The 25,099-nt window shown below is 38.7% G+C and overlaps 2 protein-coding genes across 2 annotated transcripts in view; both read left to right on the top strand.

Moving 5' to 3' along the window:
- The first annotated feature begins 756 nt into the window (after positions 1-756).
- Positions 757-12,620, top strand: uhrf1 (ubiquitin-like with PHD and ring finger domains 1). The gene is made up of 17 exons (XM_068319665.1): positions 757-899; positions 2,406-2,568; positions 2,806-3,072; positions 4,446-4,600; positions 5,378-5,593; positions 5,875-5,990; positions 6,256-6,442; positions 6,560-6,683; positions 6,870-6,977; positions 7,116-7,220; positions 7,582-7,688; positions 7,803-7,965; positions 8,192-8,329; positions 8,599-8,704; positions 9,583-9,731; positions 10,660-10,758; positions 11,090-12,620. Exons 2-17 carry the CDS (start codon positions 2,416-2,418, stop codon positions 11,234-11,236), a joined length of 2,340 nt encoding a protein of 779 aa, XP_068175766.1. The 5' UTR covers positions 757-899; positions 2,406-2,415; the 3' UTR covers positions 11,237-12,620.
- Positions 12,621-13,209: 589 nt separating this feature from the next.
- Positions 13,210-25,099, top strand: part of kdm4b (lysine (K)-specific demethylase 4B) — a 32,232-nt gene continuing 20,342 nt past the window's right edge. The window contains exons 1-6 of the mRNA XM_068320046.1: positions 13,210-13,336; positions 15,673-16,106; positions 17,300-17,475; positions 18,179-18,293; positions 18,786-18,979; positions 23,584-23,633. Coding sequence (XP_068176147.1) covers positions 15,699-16,106; positions 17,300-17,475; positions 18,179-18,293; positions 18,786-18,979; positions 23,584-23,633 — 943 coding nt within the window. The 5' untranslated portion in view covers positions 13,210-13,336; positions 15,673-15,698. The remainder of the gene's footprint in view (positions 13,337-15,672; positions 16,107-17,299; positions 17,476-18,178; positions 18,294-18,785; positions 18,980-23,583; positions 23,634-25,099) is intronic.

Raw genomic sequence — 25,099 nt, forward strand, 5'->3', positions numbered from 1 at the left:
TTAAATTGCTGATCACTACATAAACGCTACACAAGGATCCGAATTCACAAGGGAAACAAGTTTATTACAGTCAACAGATTTATCATAAGAAACTAACAAACAATAAATTTCACTTTTGCAAGCAAATATACAAACTGTCTACCACCTGAATACTCCAACACGTCATCGATGCATTCAACATTCGGCCTACTGCGGGCAGGGGCATCTGTTTGATGGCCCCTGGACGCCTCCCTGGGGAGGCGCTCCGGGCATGTCCCGCCGGGAGGCCGCGGGTAAGACCTGGGAAACGCTGGAGGGTTAATGTCTCTCGACTGCCTCGGGATCCCCCCGGAAGTGCTGGAGGAAGGTCAGTCTGGACATCTCTGCCCGAACCGGACAAGTGGTAGAAGCTGGATGGATGGATGAAATAAATTGCGGGACTCCATATTGAAGTTTGAGAAATTAAAAGTTGTTAGGTACTTTGAATTTTGAAACCAAATAGCGAGGCAGTCACACGTCGGACATTCTGAACACCCCTGTAACGCAGGTTGTTTACTAGAACCACCACCCGTCTCTCCGGGTTACCGGGCTACAGTGATCGCGTAATCTCGCGATAAACGTTGGGGCGAGCTGCACCCACGAGAATGTTGTTCGCGCGCTGAGGCTTAGCTCCAGTCACATTTTAGATTGACAGCTGCATTACCCAATGAGCTTGAGCTCTCCAGGGACAACTAGCCAATGGTGAAGCCGATAGTTTAGAGCAGGCGGGATATGAAAGTCCTGAAGAATAACTCATTGATCAATCTCATACAAAGCGTAGAGTTGGTCGCCTAAACCCTGTAGGAGGTTTATTTTTCGAGAAAACGTACGCACTGTTCTTTAAACATCAATTTATTGTTTTCACTTGGACAAACAAACAGGTAAACATGTTTTTGTTATGATCAAATAACTTTTGAAATTGGCCTCATTGACATATTCACTGAATAGCTAGCTTACTATGGCTAGCTTACACGAGAAAGTTGTATCTCGCTTGTGTGTGGCGTCCAGGAACTACCCCATGCTCTTTAGCAAGCCAACTGTAAACTTAAAAATTGAACAAAACACGTTGCTGACCGGGACAGCTTTGTGATGTGTTGAATGTAACCTTACTTGGCATTTTTCTTTAAATTAAGGCTTTGCAACAATAAGTTGTAATGTGCATTAGGTGAAAGGTTGATGAACTTGACCAGTAAGACCTATTGTCTGTTAATTATCTGTTGATTTGATCCGTAGTGTGCAGCACATCGGGACTGGTGGAAAAGCTTTGCAAACTCGCCGCTTCCCTTTTAAAGAAAAACAATACACGCTAACCTGAAACAGGATGTTTATATCGTTCCGACTTTTATTGTAATAGATTTCCGTGAGATCACCTTTTTGTAAAATAACGCAGCTCAAATTAGTAGAAAATGTGTAACCTCGATGCTATTTACTCGTGTTTTGTTCACTCACTGGTGTTGAGTTATTTCGAAGGAATAGATCCTCAGTTGAAAGCAGACGAGTAAAAGCAAAGCTCTCGTGGTGCTCGCTGCTTGCCTCTCGGTATGAAAGAAGCACTGTGTATGCCGGCAGAAGATCGATTTAGTTTTCATATGATTAATTCCAAACTATAAATACGGTAGTTTCGTGTGTTTTTATTGTCGGAAAGAGAAAGCACATTGTTTGCTAGCACTCTTTCCCGTCCGGATGTGCTTGCTTTTAAAAGATGGGGAGTGGCCTGACGCTCGGTTTCCCGCACTGTATTTAAATGAGCCTGTTCCCTCCCTTTCTGCTGCCCGGTGAGGTGCAGCCCACTGCCGGCAGTAGTACAACCGACCGACTGGGCGATCATGTGTCTTCCTCTGAGATTGACTGTGTTCATGATTTGATTAAACTTTTGTGTTTCAGACCTTATGGCGAGAAACACACTCTTTGTAACAATATAATTAATATGGACTTGCTTTGAAATACACTGATTGAAAATTAAAAAAAAAAAATACTATGGCTATGATTTTGAAAGTAAAATAGAAATTAATGATATATCGTAGACTGATTGGTTTCTTTTTGACAGTCAAGTTGCAGGTCGCAGAAGCACTAATCTGTTTAAGGATTTTATTTTATAAAATTCAGAATTGATATGAATGTACAGAAAGCAGTTTAAGTTGACGTACGAGATTAAATGTGCCATTTGTACTGTTATTCTTATGTAAAAGAAATAAACTTCTGTTTTGGTATTACACAGGTTCTTGACACTGTTTGAATCAGTGCTATAGTACAAAGGTTTATGAAGTCGGTGGTTGCATTTGTGCTGAATTGCAAGTACAAATATATGCTGAAGGTGAAATGTACAAGACCTTTAAACAAAACTGTTTCTGGCTGTAACTGAAAGAAGTTTTTGGTGTTCACCACAGGGCCGCTGCAATGTGGATTCAAGTGCGCACGATGGATGGGAAAGAAACCCACCGGGTGGATTCCCTGTCGAAGCTGACCAAGGTGAACGAGCTGCGTTTGAAAATCGAGGAGCTCTTCAAGGTGGAGCCGGAGAGGCAGAGGTTGTTCTACCGTGGCAAACAGGTGAGGCAGCAGACTAAAACCTTCATCAGGAATGTGGGTTAATGAAAGGAATGTAGGTGCTTCATGATTGAACTGTAAAATACTTTAAATACAGACATGCAACTAATAAAACTACTGGATGAATTAAACTTTAAATGACCTTTTAAAGAGGTTTACAGGCACCAACAAGGGATAAAGTGTCCATTGAAAGAAGCGACGTAATGAGTTACATCTTCTCATATTTGTGTGTCGAATCAGATGGAGGATGGCCATACCATATTTGACTACAATGTGGGCCTAAATGATATCGTACAGCTGCTTGTGAGGCAGAAGGCACCCCCTGTTGCTGTTGTCAAAAGCAAGGACAAAGAAGCTGAGCTCTCTGACTCTGATTCTGGTTGTGGATCAACACAGAGTGACTCTGACAAGAGCTCCACTCACGGTGAGGTTGAGGCTCAAACTGCGGGAACCTCTGCCCAGACAAATACCACAGAGCTCATTGATCCTGGGTTTGGATTTTACAAGGTAAGTTTTTAAGCTTGTGATTCCATCACAATAGTTATTATTTAGTTCTTCCAGGCTTCTGTGGGGTTACATTGTGTGAAGCTGTCCTAAAGCACCTGTGCAAAGCTCAGAGTTGCAGATGTCAAGAATGATGATGAAACAGTGGGTTTTACCCAGTAAAATTTTCCAGTGTGACTTCACTGGGTGGGATTAGGATTGACCACACTTTTCTTACAACATTTTGCTTTCCCAATCAAAAAGTTATGATTGTTCAGATTGAGAATACATTGGTTTCAAATGATCTAGTTTTGTTTGGTCTATTCTGTTTGACTGAAAGATATTATTATTGCTCATATTCCCATAATACAGCTTGTGGAAAGTTATTAAAATACTCAATGCGCGCAGGTCTCACTATTATCTAAATGCAAATACTGTAAGAAACATATCACACAGGTTTAAGTGAAGCAGAGTTTACGTATGTGGTATTAGCTTATTGTCAGATTTTTCTCCACAGTCAAGTTTAGTGCTGCAACGATCTGTATACGTGTATGTAGGCAAGGCCTCACCTGCCATTCTCCTTTTTTGCCTGTTGGGTTACAAGGGTCGTTTACCTATAACATAACATCCTTCTGTGGCGAGAGTGAACTAAGGCCGTATACTATACTTGTTTTCCTGTGAAAATAACCACTTTAATGTGACCGCTTGTCTCACTCCTTTCGTGTCCTTTTGCTTTTCCGGTATCCCTCCACAACCCCATTCTCCCTACCCCACTTCACTATACGCTCTTAAAGCACAACTCGTTATCAAAGGATATGAAGAAGTAAGTGCAGAAAGCAGGGTACAGTAATTTGTTGTGGCTTTCACATTTTTAATTTGGATTAGAAATGAATTTAACTCTTGATTAGAAATCAACATTTCCATTCCATTTGTTTTAATTTCAGTGAAGCATTCAGGCTCTGTAAAAACAAGGTGGCAGTGAGTGAGAGATGGCAGCAGCTGACAAAAGTGTGTTTACTGTTAGAAGGCCAATAGATGTTTTGATTGTTCTACAGTTGTTTGATAAATTACAATCAAATGATTTATGAGAGAATTTGAAATACTGTCCTTTTGGGGCTTTGTTTTTAATCGAGCTTGCAGGCAGCATAATTTTCTACTTCTTAACCCAACTTATGTAGGTGTATAATAAGAACCGTGTGCTGTGTGTGATATGCTAAAGGTAGGGCAAGACTTGATATTTAGATTAGACGTCCTGCAACAAGGAATAAAGAAAAGTAAGTGTTTACAACATTTACAGAAAATATATGAACTGTAACTTGTAGAGTAATTACACTGATGAATGTCTTAGATGTCTGATTATCTTATTAACCTTTTCTAAATTTTCTGTGTGCTTGAAGATCAATGAGCTGGTGGATGCAAGGGATTTGAACATGGGGGCATGGTTTGAGGCGCAGATTGTCAACGTAACAAAGACGTCAAAGACTCCTAAAGAGGAAGATGCAGAGGCACAGCCCACAGAGGAAGAGATACTTTATCATGTTAAATATGAAGAGTAAGAATCCCTATTCTATCAACTCATAATCAGAAAGGATTTTGTTTGACAAAAAATTTAGATTACTGTAGTTGAGTCCTTTTCCTTGCAGCTGTTAGGATGTGTTATAAAGATGTTTGTTAAAATGTCTCCATCTTGTGCTCACCTGGTATAATATGCAGTACAGAAACAACATCCGCCCACAATGTAGGCTTTGTTCTGTTTGTCAACTAGATTAGCCTGCTCTAGAAGTTATTCAAGTTATTCTGGGAACTACCAGTACAAGCCCAAGGCTTGCTTCCTGCAAAGTTTGCTCTGTGATCAAGAAAAAAGGTGTGAGGAAACACTTATGCATGGAAGCAGAGTAGATTAGAAGGCTGATAGTAACTGATTGAGGCCACCGGTCACAATCAGACCTGACCTAACATACCTTATGTACTTTACTGGTATGAATGAAATAAGTTGCCATGAATCTGTCACAGAATGATCTTTACCTGATTGAAGATTACCGTAATCCTAAAGGAATGTTGTTCAGGTGTTGCTTAGTGGAAGGAAATTGACGTTGAACTTTTCTTTAGTGTGTAGCATTAACAGTTATAGTTTTGTATTTTCTACATTAAATATTGTCCTCCTTGAAAGATACTTTTTTGTTAGCAAGAGCGTTAGTGTTTGAGGACAGTGTAGTCGTTAAAACGTGCTACACTCTCATACATTCAACAGCGTATAGGAAGCACCTGTGGTGCTGCGTGGTTTGTCTCTGAACTGAAAACTGATATGGTATTGCTTTTGCCATCGCAGCTACCCAGAGAATGGGGAGATTCCGTTACTGGATAAGGATGTTCGTCCACGGGCCCGTACGGTCTACCAGTGGCACCAGCTGGAACCAGGAATGGTTGTCATGGTGAACTACAATCCAGATGACCCTAAGGAGCGTGGCTACTGGTATGATGCTGAGATCCAAAAAAAAAGGGAGACACGCACTCTGAGGGAGATCTACGCCAAGATTATCCTGGGGTAACATCTTTGGTTCTTATTCTAAAGTATTTTTGTAGTCTCACACAGAGTTGGGGGAGTTACTACAACTTGAACACATGGTCTGCCTTCATCAGGGCTGATCTTGTGGTCCCATTCCAGTTCAGACTTGGTAGTTGACAGTGACCCTAGCAGATATGTCCTGTTGTGGTATCAAAGATGACTTTTTTAATGCTGTGGTGACATTATAAGATGACTGTTGACATCTCTGCTGATGATTCTGTGCTCTTATTTGTCTCACTAATTTACCTGTTTGTTTGCAGTGATGCTGGTGATTCTCTTAATGATTGCCGGATCATGTTCCTGACTGAAATTTTTAAAATCGAGGAGCCTGGTTCCCTGGCTGATGCCCCAGCTGGATCTGAAAGTCCACTAAAAAGTAGGATTAACGATTGAGAAGCCATTGATTTGTAAATCTTGTCAATTCAAAATATTGTAGATCCAAACAGTTAAAGATAATCACTGTTGCATTGATACCTGTATTCAGAGCTGGGGATCAAATGCCTAATCTCAAATGAGTGTGTGTTCCTCTCTGCCTCTTGAGCCTGACAAATAAAAAAATAACTTATTGTGTCGTCAAAGAAGTTCATGTTGTCCTTAACATAAAATTAGTATAAACAATTTGATTAAATTACATCCACCAGGATCAAATGGACCCGAGTGTAAGCGCTGTAAGGATGATCCCAACAAAAACTGCCAGTGGTGTAACTGCCACATCTGTGGCATCAAGCAGGATCCTGACAAACAGCTGCTGTGCGATGAATGTGACATGGCCTATCACACCTACTGCCTGAACCCTCCACTCACCACCATTCCAGAAGATGAGGACTGGTTAGTAGGATTAAATCTCATTCAGTTCATTGAATTTAAACAAGAAGTAAACGTCGAGGTAATTTGTTTCATTAAAATTTGAGCTTGATCATTAAGTTATATGCTCTACCCTTCCAGGTATTGCCCAGGTTGCCGCAATGATGCCAGTGAGGTTGTGTTAGCTGGAGAGAAGCTGAAGGAGAGCAAGAAAAAAGCAAAGATGGCTTCTGCCAGCTCCTCCAGCCAGAGGGACTGGGGCAAGGTAAGGAGTGACACTGTGCTCCAGAGACAGATTACACACTGTCTGTTTCGAAATGAACAAAATTTCCTGTTATTTCTATTAGTGCTGGTTTCATGCTCCATATCCACAGACTACCGGATACCATTCTGTCACTGATGTTGAACATAAGCATTTTCAAATACAAATGATGTTCTTACTCCCGCCCAGGGAATGGCCTGTGTTGGTCGAACCAAACAGTGCACCATCGTCCCGTCAAACCACTACGGTCCAATCCCTGGGGTCCCCGTCGGCTCCCTGTGGAAGTTTAGAGTGCAGGTCAGTGTCTGCTGCTGAAGAGTTGAATATCAGCTTTTATGTGAGCTGTTGAACCACATACTGTGCAAAAGCAGAGACAAGCTTTGTTTTGCTATTTCTCCAGTGGCTGGCAATCATTCATTTTTTTGACTCTTCTAGGTCAGTGAGTCAGGCGTCCACAGGCCACACGTCGCTGGGATTCACGGCAGGAGCAATGATGGCGCCTACTCTCTGGTCCTGGCAGGAGGCTATGAGGATGATGTGGTAAGCTGTGTCTCTTTTTACACTGTAGTAATTAAGCAACTGAATAAGGTTAAATTTAATGTATATTGGCCAATGTCATGTGTTCGCCTCAAAAGGCTTTATAGTTGTACAGTGAACAATAGCATCCATAAAACAGAGGAAACCTCACTAACTAAGGAGGGATCACTTTTACTGGAAGGAAATGTCAGATGGACAGAATAAACCAACTAGGTAACATTATGGTCTGAACCTTCAGAAAAATAATTTGATCTCTGTATTTTCAACATTTTGCCTGTTTTTACATGTTAACTACACAAACAGGATCAAGTACCAATACTTAGGAACTGTACCTGACTCTAGTAATACTTGTGTTGTATTGTAGGATGATGGCAATGAGTTTACTTACACTGGCTCTGGAGGCCGAGATCTGTCTGGAAACAAGAGGACAGCTGAGCAATCTTGTGATCAGACCCTTACTCACATGAACCGGTACGATGATAAAAGATGCTACGTATAACTGCCTTTTTAATCATTTTGATTATTTTGTAAATTGTGTTTTGTTGCATTTTATTTTGCATATCTAAATCATGTGATTCACACCAGGGCGTTGGCTCTGAACTGCAATGTCCCTGTCAATGACAAGCATGGAGCGGAATCCAAGAGCTGGAAGGAGGGCAAACCAGTCAGAGTTGTTCGCAGTTGCAAAGGTCGCAAGCACAGTAAATACTCCCCTGAGGAAGGAAACCGATATGACGGGATATATAAGGTATGAGGGGTGATCATCTGTATAGTTTGTCAGACATTATTTAAGTTGGGTGGAACCACCCAAGTAAGGTGTAAATATACAACTTACATATAATTTGGGTGTTTGAATCAATGCGTTGTTAAATGCACAGAATAAAATGGTAACCTCACTGAAACTGCTAATAAATTCTGGTTTGAATAACTCCTAAATTTTAGCGTTTTCACATTGTGTTATTGGCCTCCTTCAGATTGTAAAGTACTGGCCAGAAAAGGGCAAGTCTGGCTTCTTGGTGTGGCGTTACCTGTTGAAGCGTGATGATGATGAGCCTGCACCATGGACCAGAGATGGCAAGGAACGCATCAAGAAGCTTGGTCTGACTTTGCAGGTAGAGAAAAATATGCCCTAGTCCTTTAACTATTTAAAAAAAAAAGTCATTGCCTTGATCCTGAACTCTACTTAGAAAGTTAATGTGTATGATGAATGATTCAGTTTGTATCTGTTAATGACAGTGACAACAATCTTCATTCATAAAAGTTAAGTGTTGGGATGTTAGCACTATAAGGACATACAAATAAACATACAAGCCAAACCTGCTATTTGTTTTTTCGGTAACCATACCATTACTTGAATTATATTATATTGCTCTTGCTCCAGTATCCTGCTGGTTATCAAAAAGAGAAGGAGAACAAAAACGAAGTGGAAGAAGAGGAGGAAGCAACACCCAGCAAGGCAAAGAGGAAGAGAAAATCTCAGGGCAGCGGTAAGTTCTTTGTGTGTAGGGAAGATATCTTTGAGCTCTTAGCCCTCAACTAGGAAAACTATCTCTGGCACAGTTCTAGCAAATGCAGCCCTGACCTAAACCTACTGTAAACCTTGCTTGCCCTGTGGCTGGATGGGGTTAGCTCACTACAGAGAACAACTAGAACCAGGCAATCACAGACTGCAACATCCTGCAACACCCCTGAATTCTAAATTTTACCCTGACCTTCTTTCACAGGTCAAAGATCAAAGCTAGTGCCCTGACCTACTTTCATAGATTAAAGCACTAGCTTTGATCTATGGTCTCACTCAAACTGGCCTTCTCCATCGTCTTTCTATCTTACTCGGTTCCTGAGTTTACAGAAGTTGAAATTTGACCTTGACCTAGTTTTCTCAAGGTAATGTGCTTTTAGTTTCATCTCTCTAACAGCAACGGTTATGAAGATATTTGGTAGACTAACGGACCAACACACAAATGCTGACAATTACAATACATCACCGCTTTGAAGCGGGATGTAACAACCGTTTAATCCAGAGCTAGAAGCTCATTGTGAATTATATATTCCTGACTACAAGTTGACTTGGTTATTGATGTTTGTTAAAAAAGAAATATCTTGAACTAAGCTCATGATCATGTTTCAAAACTGATGAAAGTGAAGTCTGCTGTAATAGCATGTCTGGAAGAAAAAAATAAATAGAATAAATAAATGATCTGGAGCTAATGCCAATCATGGTTAAGAGTATACGGTGTAACAAGCCCCTTAAGTGTGCATCTGACTGCTGTTGCTTTAACCAAGAGCCAGTCGTCCTTATGCACGATCTGACATTGTGTTTTTCCACACACCACCGTTGAATTTAACTCGTGAATCTGTCTGTCAGAATCCTCCAAGACCTCACCAGCCAAGACTCCTAAGAAAATAAAGGTGGAAGAATACAAGCTTACCAGAGAGCAGAAAACCCTCATTAAAAAGGATGAGGCAAACAAGAAAGTGTGGGATGAAGCTATGCAGTCTCTGTCACTTGGACCGGTAAGGGTTTTATTTTGGTCTAGCATATGTTAGAGGAAATCTGTGTAGGTTCTCAGTCTGCCAGGTTGATGTTAATCAAGAAGAGCAAAAAAAGAAAACAAATCAACAGGACTTGCTTAAGGTTGGTTTGAGACATTTCAACTCTCATCCACATGAAGAAGCCTAGTGGATGAGAAGTGAAACGGCTGAAACCAGACCGGTTGATTCGTGTTTTCAAATCTTTTTCTTTTTTTGGTCATCTTTATTTATGTTTGAGAAAACTTTGCCGTTTGTCTGTTTGGTACACGATTCATTGGCAGTAAAGTATAGAGTACAGAAATCCCTCGCAACTCACGGTTGATGTATTCCAGGACCACGTGCAAAAAACAAAATCCCGCGATATTGCGGCACTTTTTATTTTATATTTACGGTAATTTAAATGTTTATGAACCCTCTTCATACTAATATTAAACCACCTTCTATCTGTATTACCTTTTCCCACACTCTTAAAGATTGTTTTAAGCGTTTTTAAGTGTTTCTGTAATACACTAAAGTGCGTTTTTTTCTGTGAGTCTTGGAACGCAGCGCTGCTGTCGGCCAATAGCATACGCGTTACAGTATCACATGACTACCTACCAAAAATCTGCAATGTAGTGGAGCCGAGCATCTTGAAGAACGAATACGCGAGGGATTACTGTATAGAGTTGAATGAAAGCCCTAACATCACAGATGTAAAAGGCAATCATATTTGCAAAGTAAAAAACATTTGACCAGCAGTTTATTGTAAGTTAAGTAAATGTTAAATAAGGTACCATACTCAGCATATATGTGATACATGGAGGAAAATAACAATAGACGGCTATCATTAAAAACAACTTTTTTTTAAGTCTCTTACCACATTTAAGTCTTTGGTGTGTCTTTTCATATATTTGATATTTTTTACCTGCAGAAATTCTTGAGCAAAGTTGAAGAAATTTTCCTCTGCATTTGCTGTCAAGAGGTGGTTTATCAGCCTATCACCACAGAGTGCCAACACAACGTCTGCAGGGTAAGACACTCACTAGCCTTAAAAAAAATACGGGCTTAATCTACTAGCATATCATACTTTTAAGATTTGTTCTTAGGCAAATTTCAAGTCTGTTTGTTGAAGTTCACATATGATAGGATGTATGGGTATATCCACACGGGAGCAGATTGAGTTCTTCCAAATGTATGGAGTTATTCATGGGACATAAGGGACCCATCAATGATTTTTCTATTTTGCACCATGTTGCTGGCTGCCTTTGCAGCTCTGATCTCAACTCTACAACACCTGCTGTGGTCTGATTGAAGCATAAAAAGAACAAGATGATGTTTACTGTATTTCTTTTTTACTCCAGGAATGCCTTCAGCGATCTTTCAAAGCAGAGGTGTACACCTGCCCGGCCTGCAGACATGACCTGGGCAAAAACTACTCCATGTCTGTGAACAAATCCCTGCAAGACATTCTTCATCAGTTTTTCCCAGGGTACAGCAATGGGAAATAATCATTGCTTCTGCCTACTCAGCCCTGAAGGAACCACAATGTAAACTGTAAGGGGAATATTCAGTGGAGGCAATAAAGAATCAGTTCTCTTAATATATTTTTATGATTATAAAACTACAATTTTTGTGGACTTAAATGCTACCGTTTTTCACATTGTAACTGCCATGATGTCTGGTTAATGAGAAATTTAGAATTCCGTTAACTGTATTATTCCGTTGATACTTTTAAACTTTGGTTTTACTCCCCGCATTTTTTGTGTATTAACTAATGCTAACGTAAAATTTTACATTTTAAATTTTTTTAATTTTAAATAAGTCCAGTTTTAGCACTCCTGAAGAGAATAAGTCTGAAGTGATTTACCTGTTATGTTTGGAGATTTTTTTGTGTGCATATTATGATTGGAATTCATATCTTAGCTGGTCTGTTTGACTGGGGTTTGTTGTCATTCAGGTGTGACGCAATAGATATCACCATGAAATCTTCCATAAACTAGGATTGCCTCTGAAAACATCACAATGCATCTCAATTTGCCGTTAAATGAACTGAAAAACTATTCAAAAATATCCTATTAGTGCAAATATGACATTTGACCCTAGCATGATCATATGATATACATTGCACAAACATATTTGTATGAGGAAATATGTTCTCTTTAAAGATACTCAAATTGTAGATGGCATGTAACATGCAATTATAAACTGAATTAAGGTTCTTAATCGAGGAAGGGTGTCATTAAATGTGGATGGCTCTTCTAATTTTTAGATATTTTTACAAAGTAATTTTATATACGTTGTTTGTTAAAGTTGGTGTGAAAGTTCCTTTAATTTAATAAAACCTCTGGCATAAACAAATTGTGAGGCGATTTTGAAAAGGTTCACTTCTAAAGTCCAAAGAAACAAATGCTTAACCGAGACTAATGTAGAACACATCTATCTAGCTTTGTAGACATTGATCCCTACAGTCAAACTCAACTGAGTCTAGAGCCTGTATTTTTGCCTAAAAAACACTTTTTCCATCTTTTATAATCTATTGATGGTATTTTTTGAGGATGGTGGGGGGTCTGTTATGTCAAATCTTTGTGTCTTGTATTAACTGACCTCTTTCAGAATAAACGTTGGCATTAAGTTGAACCATAAAGGGAACGTCACAATGTTCCTGAAATGTGAAATCAGATAAATGATATTAATTTGTTATACAGTCCTTGTTCTCTTGACTTCATGAGTATCTGGTGCAAGAACCAATCCACATGCCAACAGTTAAGTTCTAGCAGACGCTCTATTTTGCATAGACAGGGAAATGTATATTTTCAAGAATTGTATAACTTTTTTGTCCACTGTAGTTTTGATATGTAGATCTAGAATTGGCTGCACGTTTGGTGCACAAGTGTCGATACTTGTTTTTTGTGTTTTATTCAATAAACTAAAAAATAAAAAAAAATTCCCTACTTATTTATTGGATGGATGGCTTATGAAAATTCATTTGCAATGAAGGTAGATCCCACCTTGAAGTGGTTTTTAGGAAAAGGACTAACTGAACTAAGACAATGAAACGAGGCTTTAAATCCCTGGTTCAAACTTGATTCTTGTATTTAAATCCAGGCAATCAGGCAGGCTTTTTCAGTGGAAGAAAAAATTGGATAGGTGGTAAAATGCAAGGGCGTGATGCTTCGCGTTTCGGACAAATGCAACGAGGCACGATTAAGAAGATCGTTTTAACCTTTTTTTTTTTTTTTGTAGAAAGGGACGTATAATCGACATTACATTCCGTAACCTTTATCAAAACCCGGCAGTGTCTACGTGAGAGGCGTGCGCATTTGGATTTAGTAGGAGACGAAGGACGAGTAATAAAAAAACCGCCTGTTTCTATTGGTTAGTTTGCGTGTCTGTCATGAGATGAACCAATCATATTGTAGAGTTGGTGACCAAACCGTTTTATCGCCGTTGATTTAACAAATGGCAAAGCGCAGTTTGTGGAGTGGGCGGTCTGATTGAGAGTAGCCTCAGTTAGCTCCACTGGAGGAAGATCGATACAGGGAATTTTTGCTGAAAGAAATCCTATCAATTGAATAACACAGGGAGAGAGGAATATTCTATTGCAGGAGGTAATATTACCCAAGGGGGGTTAATTCTATTCAATACAACACCAGCATATTACAGTGTTGTGTAGAAGTAATGTGTGGTGTTTGTCGTCGCGGTGTTTTGTTTTTTCTAAATGCAGATATGGAAGTAGGCTAGCCAGATAGGAGCTAGCCAATGTTAGCTTCGAATACGTGAACGTAAAGATACGTAGAAGTGTATTTCTGTCTCACTGTTTGTAGCTCAGCGCTTTTGGTAGATACCATTTAAGGTTAATTCGAGTTCCACGTTGAACTGAGTTCGATGTTCCACATATTAGGTAAAATGCTACGAGATAATATCAGTTGTGAAGAACAAGCGTTCCCTTCGCTGTGACCATGGCTCGTTAGAACCAGACCAGTGTTTTCTCTCACCGAACCAAGCAGTAGCAATAGCTAACATGAGGCCAAATACTATCAGTGAACATTAGCATCTCAGCAGTAACTGCAGTAGCAACATCTTGCAGTGATAAAACCAAATTTGGGCCCAAATGGAGTTAAAGGGGGGACGTGTAGGCCCGTCGTTTTGTTTTGGTTACACAGCTGGGGTTATCGTGTCGCCTTTCATCACACATACTCGACAGTCCAGATTAGAAAGAAAGTCTTCGATTGAGCAGAATTTGGTGAACATGTTAATTGTTAAAGTGCAAATTGTTGGCATGGGTTATGAGCAGTTAGATGTTTGGAAAGACTTGATATTTTTTTATCCACCGAGAAAGAAACCGTATCGTGTTCCGAGTGTGATCTTGCGTATTCCATATACAAAATTCACAGCGAGACAAATCGATGTCTGGTTTTTGTGCGGGTAATATGTTAACACCAACACAGGGTGTGTGTGTGTTTTATGTAAATTACTTGTTGAATTATCTCAACTTGCCTCCCCAGGTAGTAGGAGTTACAATACAAACAAGTCATGTCCGGCCGGTGGCCCTTAGAAGTTATTGTTGACAAACGTGTTATATAAACTTGTTTTGTAAATTTCGCATTATCTACATCATGTGTGTGTTGTTGTTGAGAATAAACAAGTGTAAACTTTATAAATATTTTGACATTGTAACTCAATATGCTGTGCGATTAGCCTGTCCACGGTGATGTGTGATGTTGAAAACGATTGGTTCATGTGTTGTAACGGGTATTGACGAACATTAAATGTGCTTTTAAAAGCTCAGTATTTGACGGTGGCAATGTCTTTTTATGTTCTCTAGTTTGATTCAGTCATGTTATATGCAGAACAATTCCTAAAGGTCAATAAATTAGAAAAATATATGCAGTATTTAATTTTCATGTGCCATACACTTACATCCAGCATGCTTGCATTTGATGCATTAAATGGAACTCTGGGTACATACACAAGCAGTGCAATCAAATCATTGACTACTCATCCAGCCAGCTATCAACTATCACTCACATTAACTTGATAGTGATTTGCTGGAAACTTAGCTAACATGATGGCTGACGAAGGGGCCAAAGATAAAGACACTTAAATACTTTTTATTGCATGTTATATCGTTGTTGCTATAAGGAACAATGAGATCACATTCTAGAACCATCATATAATATGTGTTCCTCCTACTATGTAGGTCTAAAATCTACAAATGCTTGTAAAATAGTAAAATATCACCACTATATTGTAGTGCATAATTTGCATTTTACTGATGTTTTACTGATGAATGATGACTTTCATTAATCTCTATCGTAACTTCGTATGAAAAATTTGATTGATTTGAAGAGTGATTGTAGTCTGTCATATGTTCCCAGACTTTGATGTGACATCATCTGATTCATTGTTTTGTTGAACAAATGGTTCACAGCCCAGAATTTAGAAAACTATGGACTGGATGGTGCATTTGCTTGAGAATGTTACTACTTAATCATGTATTTGTTAAAATGTAGTGCAAATCAAGTGACTGCAAAATAAAACAATTTCAAAGTGTATATGTGCTCCTTAAAGCTACAGCACACACCTATTTGTTGTTAGAGGTAATCAGGTGGGTTTAGTTTGGACTTTACTATTTCTGTCTGAAGCAGACTGTGTAGTAGCAACTAAATGGTAAACAAAAGAATGCCAGTCCTTTAACAAAGACTATTGGTCTGTCAGTAGCTGCTTTGATAAATTCACTGGAAAAACTGTATCCATGATAAACTAACTTTAGTAAATAAAATTCATGTGATTAGTAACTGCTCTTCTTGAATAACTTTTAGCCAGTTCATCTTCTGAGTGCTTAAATTTTGCCATACTGTTGGTCTGAATTTGATTTGCAAAAAAGGTTCTTGTAGTTGTGACAAAGGTGAAGTAGACTAATTGTCCATGCTCTTCTCTGTAGGTTTACCTGCAACCCATAAAGAATCAATGGCGACCGACTTGCTCATGGACATGGTGCCTGCACCTCACCTAGCACCGTCAATGCCAGACACTGCCCCAGCATACTCGCCTGCTCTCACCTCCAGCGTAATTCCAGCCCAGATTCTCACCAAGGAGCCAGCAATGGCTGAAACTCTGAAAACATCAGCCACTTCAGAAAATGATTCAGTTCCAGATCTCACTCCAGCTCAGCCTGCAGATCCAGATGTGGCCCCAGGTCTTATTCCAGGTTCAGAGTTTCCACCGATTCCGCTGACTCCACAACCACCAGTCAATGCCAATAACCCCAGCTGCAAGATCATGACCTTCTTTCCCACCATGGAGGAGTTCAAAGATTTTGGAAAATACATTGTCTACATGGAGAGTCAAGGAGCTCACCGTGCTGGCCTGGCAAAAGTAAGGCCAGAGTATACGAGTGTTCTAAATATTATCAGAATCCTCCGTAAATTCCCACATACATAGCACAAGTCTCTATCCAAATTTATTATTGACAATGAACTAAAGCCATCAAAAACTAAGGAGACCAATTACATCTTATTTAACTTTGAATGAAAAATCCTAAGCTATTGAAAATATTGTATGCTATACCTACCTATGTATTTGAATAAGCTCACTTGAAAAAGTCTCACACTATCACGCTGTCACCAACCTCACCCACTACCTGTCAATCAAGAGCCCAACCAATCACAGCCCCCAACCAATCACGGCACATCTTCCAGAAGGAATCACATGAACAGTATGGTGCAAGACATCTGTTATATAAGGAGGAGAAATAACTATACATTGACTTCCCAGTTAACATAATTTTAGTGTCATGACTGTTCCAACAATTTTCATGTTTTTGAGCAGAAAGTCCAAACAGCAGGAACGACACAAATAGCAACAAATTCTGAGCGAAACTAGCTGGCTAGCACGAACAGTCTGTCCAGCTATGGTTTCTGTTTGGAATTGGACAATTGATGTAGTATCCAAAATGCTCCTCGGGCATCTGACAAAAACGGTCTTTAACTTCATACATATCTGTTCATGTAGTCAGCTAACAGAAATATCACTCCTCTAAAATTTTGACAGATGCCTTTATCCTTTAACGTTATCTCCTTTCCCAATCTCACGATTAATTAGCTTTCTTTCTCCAGTTAGCCTGCTAACATTCATCTACGGCTTCGCAAAGCCCGCCCAGCGCAATCCATGATTTGCCAACACAAATTCTTTGTCACCACGATGATTTTTGACCATGTTGGGTGTGCTTGGTTTTTAATACAAATAGATTTGTTTTCATATGTTTGGTATGAAGTGTGATATTATTGTTTTATCGTGGAATTTCCACAGGTTCCCGCTAGTATTTTAAAACTTTTTTGTAATTTTTTTAAGTTGTAGGAAATGCCTTATTACCAGAGTATTAACCTTTTGAACTAAACTGTAGAATTTCCTTTCATTTTATAGTGATCTAATGGTTCAAAATAGTGCACAATATTCTTTTCAAATTCTGCAGATTATTTCTGCATAGGGTGTACAGGTTATTGTCAAGCACTTGATGTCCTAGTTTTGTATGTAAATATAATTGCTAACAGCCTTGTCTCCTTCTCCAGGTAATTCCCCCAAAGGGCTGGAAGCCACGAAAGTCTTATGATACTATTGAGGATATGGTGATTCCTGCTCCCATCGTGCAGGTGGTGACTGGCCAGTCAGGCCTGTTCACTCAGTACAATATCCAGAAGAAGTCCATGACTGTTGGTGAATACCGTAAGCTTGCAAACAGCAAAAAGTAAGTTTCGGGTCCAGAAGTCTAATAAGTGTGGGATTCTCTTGCATGATTGTGAGCATTGTCAGCCATGTGTTGAGATGAAATTGATGATGATAATTTCAGCCATCTTTTTGTCTTCTCAAACAATTTTGTGTAAGATTCATAATTGGACTATCTAGTCCTGTGAGCTCAACAACAATACAAACATTCGCTTGACAATTATCCAAACAAATTAAATCAACTGGACTTGCAGAAAGATCCTTGAAGATGCTTCACCTCTCATCCAATAGGCTTGTTCAGTTCTGGTGGTATTTTACCTTCTAATCTCTGTGAGGTGTTAAACTGAAAGATTCCTTACTTTAGGCATACTTGGATTATTACAATATTTGTTAATTTTAGGATGACAGGCAATTTCCTGAAATGAAAATAACACACAAATATGTCTTTTTTCTGTTGATATAACGTAAAAGAAAAACTAATAATCAGTTACTCAAATACAAATTAGTATTTTTATTTGAGTGTTTTGTATCCCCTCTAGTGGTTATGAAATGCTAAAAATTGGTAAAGACAATAGTGTGACATACATTGTTTATTGAGGATGTTGGATGTTTCAACATAATGTTGCTAAATTACACAGAACTATTTATTGGTTCTTGGAACTATTTTATCAGCAGCGTGGGGATGCTCCTTGCTTATAATGTAACTGCTACTGTGTTGTTCTCAGGTACTGTACACCCCGGCACAAAGACTTTGATGATCTAGAGAGGAAGTACTGGAAGAATCTCACATTTGTTTCACCCATTTATGGTGCTGATGTCAGTGGTTCCATCTACGATGAGGTGAGGGTTGTTTTCATTAGTGTTTACTGATCAATGTTTAGTTACAAAGTTAGTTTATTTTGCTAAATTTGTAATAATTGGACTGTCATAGGACTAGTCATAGGACTAGATAGTCCAATTATTTTGTCATTTACAAAGTTAGTTTATTTTGCTAACTTTGTAAATGACAAAAATATCAGGTGTAGCAAAAATTGTGTGTATTAAAAATATATACAGTAGATGCACATATACCTATATATAATAATTCAGTAAATTCAATAAAGACTTAAGTTTTAAATTATTTAAAATTTATTTTAAAAGATTTTTTGGAAATTATTTTCTAGTTCAAGCCTTACAGTTTCACTTCCCTGTGAATTTGATATCATGATGACCAGATTGCAACTTTTCTGTTTTATTACAGCACCATCTGGTGGTCAATTACGGGTTTTGAGAATTACTTTTTGTGTCAAACTAGTATTTGCTAAATATAGAAATGCATGACTCTCCTTTCAGGGCATTCAAGAGTGGAACATTGGCCACCTCAACACACTGTTGGACATGGTGGAGCAGGAGTGTGGCATCGTTATTGAGGGTGTCAACACTCCCTACCTCTACTTTGGCATGTGGAAAACAACATTTGCTTGGCATACAGAGGATATGGACCTCTACAGCATCAACTACCTGCATTTTGGACAGTCCAAGTCATGGTAATTTGATTTTGTTCATCTTTCTGTACATCAGGACACACCCAAGTTATTGGTTTATTATTCTCATATTTGCCTAAATCAAAAGAATTCTAAGACTTCCATCCATTTTCTTGTAGACGGGACGACTGCAGTCGTCTCGTCTACAGCTGCTCATTTGTCTCACTGGTAATGGGTCTGCTGGAGCTTCTCCCAGCTGGCTACAGTCGAAAGATGGATTACACCTCAAATACGATGCCTCTTTATTGAGGGGCCGTGCAAAATTCAAACAACCACTCATCCTCATACCTACGGACAATTTGGAGTGATCAGTTCACCTAAATTACATTTTTTGGAGGTGGCTGGAAGCCTGAGAATCCACGCATATGAGGATCAATCCGAACACAAAGGAATCGAATCCCGAACCTTCTTGCTGTGAGGCAACAGAACTACCCATTACAAAAATGTAATTGTCGCCTATAGACGTTATTGGCAGCCTGTGAGTTAAAGCTTAACTTGCGTATGGATGTGTGGACGCACGGCATTCTTTTAAATTAAAAAAAGAAAGATTTTTTAAATTCTTTTTTGGGCCTTCTAATTCTCGTGCTTGGGTTTATTCTCTCTGTCACTTTGTCTCAGTGCTCACAAAACCTTCTCACCTTCATTTTTGTGAAATCGAATCATTTTCACTTTTGCACTTGTGTGTGGTGAGGTAATTATGGGCTGTTAAACAGAGCATGCCCCCTTAAAACACATTCACATTTTCTCTTGTTCTCTGTGTCTTGTTTTCTGTCCTTTCATTGTGCAGTCGTTTGTGAAATTAACTCCATTCCCCCTGCAACTCTGCTCCCATCAACGTCAGACCCCACCATAGCGAGTATCGCTTCACCTTCTAGCAGATCTGTAGAAGAACTTAGTGCAAGCAGTCTGTCACTCTCTCCCTGCCTTTCTCCTACCAGCAGTCTTTTTTCATTGCTGAAAAGCCTCTCAATCTCCCATCTACCCCAACAATCAAAAGTACATTTGCTGTCAGATAAAAGATTAGCCCTAGTGTGTATGAAGAGAATGACAGGAAAGGCTGATGAAACAGAATTGATATTATACTTTATAAATCCTGCATACAAAATACCAAGCAGTGAGTTGTTCATTTATTAATCCTTTAGTCCTTAAGCATTTCTGTAGTGCAAATGTTTGAAACCCTTCTCACATGACAGGATTTGTATTTTTCCCAAAATAATTGAGAACTACAGTGATGTCTCCCACACTTATTAGGATGCAAGCATAGTTTCTATCATGGATGAGGTATTATTGGCTTCTTGTAGTATTTTAGGTCATTGCAGCAGTTTTGTCAGGTCCAATATTGATTGGTTTTGATATTGTTTACATATCTATTAGTTGAATGAATAGATCCATCCATTCATCTTCTGAACCGCTTTATCCGCTGTCGCGGGTCACGGGGCGCTGGAGCCTATCCCAGCTGGTTTAGGGCATGAGGCAGGGCCAGTGCACCGCGGAGCCAGCCATAGAGAGACAGACAAATATGCACGGACACACTCACACCTATGGTCAACCTGAAGTGAATTTTTTTTTACTTTTACAAAAATACACATACATATAGTAAGATAACTTGTTTTAATGGAGTTCAGGGTTTTTTTTTAAAATAATGAATTAAAGATATCTACTCTCCTGTCCTCTTCTCATGGAACACAAGTCAAGCTAGCTTTGTTAACCATTTACTTCAATTTTTAGTGAAGTTTATTCCCAAACAGACCAATGATTGTAACAAGTCTTGACAGACATTAATATAGCTAATACACTTATTATCAATTGCTTACTGTGTTTTCCTGAAGGACAAACCTGACTTCTGTACTGCCGGGGTCAGGTGTAGCATAGACCATGGAAGCAATAGATTTGATTCAAAGGGCTGACACTCCTTTAGTGTGACATCCTGTTGTGGGATGACCCTTACTCACCAAGTTACGAGAAAGAGCATTGGTGGTTAGGGCTGCACAATTAATTAACGGAAAATAGCAATCTCAAATGAAACCTTCAAATCATGCCAGAAGACTGCCCATTTTAATTCAATGTGGAAAATAAAAGAATAATTGAGATTTACATCTTTCCACAATCGTGCAGTCCATTCTGTGGTCAAGCAAACTAGTCAATGAATGAAGATAGTCAGTGATGTTACTGACAACAAAGTACTTACACATGAAGAATAAAGGTATTTGGTGATTGGTTTTCTTTGGTTTGAATATACATTATAAAGCACATAAACACTATCTAGTTACTGGAAATTTTTCCTCTGCTTTTTCTTGTTCTTATTTCATTCAAGACATCATGCTGACACTCCAGGTTCATACATGGAAATAATTGAATAAAACATTAAAAGCATTTGATGAATTCTGACCTCCTTGAGAACTGTTAAGAACTATTTATCTTACAAGCTCATGCTAAAAACCTGCATTCTTAATGAGTATTTCCTCATGCTCATGATACAGCTTTTAATTAAGCTGTTTAGGTGTTATAAAATAATTACTGCAAGAAATCCTTTATATTATATTTTATGTAAGCCGAAGAAAATACAAAAATGGTGCATCAGTATCCTATAATGGAGAAACCATCTGTAAAGAGTTTCAGTGTTGTTTTTCCTACTGCTCTAAGAGTTGGTTTATATCCGGGCCACAATCAGAGAAGGACAACTTTAAAGTCCACCACACATTGCCTTGAAACAATACCATAAAATTCAGGAACTCTGGAGAAATGTCTAGTGGTTTCAACTGCAAAGAATGCCTTTTGGCTGGTTTGTAAATGATAGTCTTCCTCAGAGAAGCTGAAAAGTTCAAGCGTTCATCTGTGATGCTTTTTATTTTTGTAATTCTCTTCCGCTGAAGTGACAGAAATGTTGCTGCCATGGCAACTGTGGTCTTAGGAAGGAGGGAAAAGGAGATGGTCTGATTGCCTCATTTGTTTAGTATGATGCAGAGGTGGACAGGATCATCTGAGGGATGTTCTTTGGCACGGGACACTCTGCCATGTATATATTTGCATAGAAACCTTTGCAAAATGATATTGCCTAAACATTCACTCTTATCTATGAATACTCAAAATCAGTTTCTCCCTCAAAATAGATTTATTACTGATGTGTTTAGCTAACACTAACACACATTACTCAACATTTGGCACTCTCATTTTATATTTCTGGTCTGGTGAAAAATTGTAGGCAGATGGCAGGAAGAATAGTGTCCTTAAGCCTCTAACGTTTGATATTCTTGAATGTTTCGGTTTGAATAATAAGCAGTGGAGAAGACGGGACCGCTTCTGAAGCTTTAAGCTTTCATCTACAGGTGGCACTGTGGCACTACGTCTTGGCATCACTGACTGAAATTGTCTTGTACTTTTATGCATGTTTATATTTTTCTCTCGTTTTTCCTTCCTTTCTCTGTTTGATGTCTTTGCATTTTTACACGTATAGTTAATTGTCCAATGTCCCTGGTTAGGTGTGTAGAAGGAATAACTATTACAGAAGCCTTGTAACAACTTCACAAATCAACCTGTCAGAATTGATTTTACCTGTTTACCACATAAATAAACTTAATTTCTAAATGTAGCATCCAACATCTGCTATAGTAGCACATAATATACTGTGCCTTCCTTGATGTAATGGTTTATTGTAAAGTCATTAGCTTATGCTATGTGTTACTGAATCAAAGCTGTAAGGCCATTTGATTAGTGAATAAATAATACTAGAAAGAAAGAAAGGTCAGAGAAGGAAAAAGTATGAAATCTTCTTAAAAACTGTTAATTTAAACAGATACCACGTCTTAAAAAGAAGGAAATAATCAGCAAAGGCAGATTGAAGTAGATCAAAGCAACATTGCAGCAACCAAAAACATTGTCCACTAAATATTGTAAAGTATAATGATTGGTTGTGCACTGTGAGCATGTGTGAAAGAGAAGGGGAGACAGAAACAGTAAGGTGTACGTCATTTGTAATTTAATTTCAGGAAATGGTAAGTGCTGAGGGCAGTGAAATAACCCAGCACTTCCAAAACAATAATTTCTCCTTGTCCTGCCCTTCACTGCTCATTTATTCTTTTTCACCACTCTCCATTTTCCCTGTATTTTCCCCTTTGACTTCTTAGTTTCCTAAGTAACTTGTAAGACTTTTAATCTTGAATGACTGTTTAGTGACTCACTCTTGCCACACCTTAAATTCTAGATATTTTTCATGTACGTATATAAACATTTGATATTTGATTGGACTACTTTTATTTGGTTTTTTTGCTCACTCATTACAACTTGATCACCTGTACCAACAGGCAGTGACTGTACTTTGCTGGTAACATACACATCACAGTGTATTTACCAGTGCTGTGTTCAAGTAAGGCCAATTCATAATGATAGAATTTGGAGATTCCTTTTACAGCACCTGAACAGCAGAAACAATTTATAATTACAGTACATAAGAGAAATAGTTATGTATTAAAATGTTGGTGCAAGTGATGGTGGAAGATCTAAGAAATGGAACTGATAAGGTTAGAGAAAAGAATGCATCTTGTTTTTGAATTTGCTGCAATATTTCTACCTTTTGATAACAACGATAACATTCTCCCCTCTGTCTGCAGGTATGCTGTCCCACCTGAGCATGGCAAGAGGCTGGAGAGGCTGGCACAAGGTAATGAATTAGTGTTAATTTGCTTTGCCTATTTCACCCTTAATGTCATAACCTATCTTTCAGTATGCCATGTAAGAGGATGATAAAGTGCCTCAGATTGACAATATGAGATTACGTGCAGATAACATGTGCACAAGTGCACATGGTACACTCCACTGCACACCCAAAATACACTTTCTTGTACTCTTATTTTTTCATAGGTGAATAGAAAGCAGTACATCTCAGTTACACTCAACATTTTTACCCTTTTACTTTTCACAGTAAACAGCCTCTCAGCAATTCCTTGTCTGATAGATGTAGCGGTCCTCAAGGTGAACAGTGTGATATGGTCTCTGGCTACACTGAATAATCTTTTCATGTACTCAGTGGGTGAGAAACTTGAATATCCTATTTTCCCACCACAAAAAAAAACTGATTTCTTTGTCACCAGGCTATGCTTAAAATGATGTTGAAAAGCAATAGTGTTCAAAGTACTTAGTATGTGCATTCACTTGTATTAAAAAGATCAGAAAGGCTGTAAATGCAGAAGTTAGAGGAGAAGCCAGCAGCATCAACTGCGATCTGCGAACCCATTTGGAAGAAACCTCTAAAGCTGAACAATGTCACTCCATTGGCCCTGGATGTGAATTAATGGATTGCTCATGGTGTTTGAGGAGCTAGTGCAGGCTTCTCACTGCATCACTTCACATGTCACCTCATATACAAGCGCATCACAGACTTGAAATCAAATGCAAATTTTGTAACTGATTTAAATGTGTCATACTGCATCCCTAATTTACTTCAAAATTATGTACTGAGTATTACATCCAAATCAAATGCAGCGTAACTCAGATAAAGTTAAATTCTATTCTGCAATAATTTTAATCACTCTTGTTTGCTTTGCACTTTGAGTCACAGTCAAATTGCAGCCATCCAAACTAAATAGCTGGCAGTGGGAGGAAGGCTATGCCAGCTTTATTAACAAGCACCCACTGACCTATCAAAGCCACCATCAGCGCAGGTAGCCAACCATTAATGAGGCCCTAAAACGATAGTTACAGGCGTGGTAGGAATTCCTAAAGGGATTAAGACAATTGTTTGTTAGTTGAGAACCCTTCTCCAAAATTTGACACACAGACTTCTGTGATCCTGTGTTCTCGGTGTGTTAGTCATGGTGTCAGACTTATTGGGTCTGGATAGGGAGGGGGCAGGGACTTAATTTTCAAAGTCAAAATGACAGAATGAAATATTTGAATTAATATCAGCAATGAAAATTATGAAAATTGAATTGACGATTAGTAACTGGCCTCTGTCAGCATATTACTTACCTCGATCAGTTATAGAAAGCAGGTTGTTAGCTAACTCATGAAAAAATTTACTGTATCTTGACACAGGTAGGATGGACTCTCTTTTGAATCAAAGTGAGGAATGAAAGAGTGTCTTGAGAAGTAATTCCTTCAATTATAGAGATGTTGGGCGCTCTCCAT

This window comes from Antennarius striatus, chromosome 7 (genome assembly GCF_040054535.1).
Source record: "Antennarius striatus isolate MH-2024 chromosome 7, ASM4005453v1, whole genome shotgun sequence".
NCBI lineage: Eukaryota > Metazoa > Chordata > Actinopteri > Lophiiformes > Antennariidae > Antennarius > Antennarius striatus.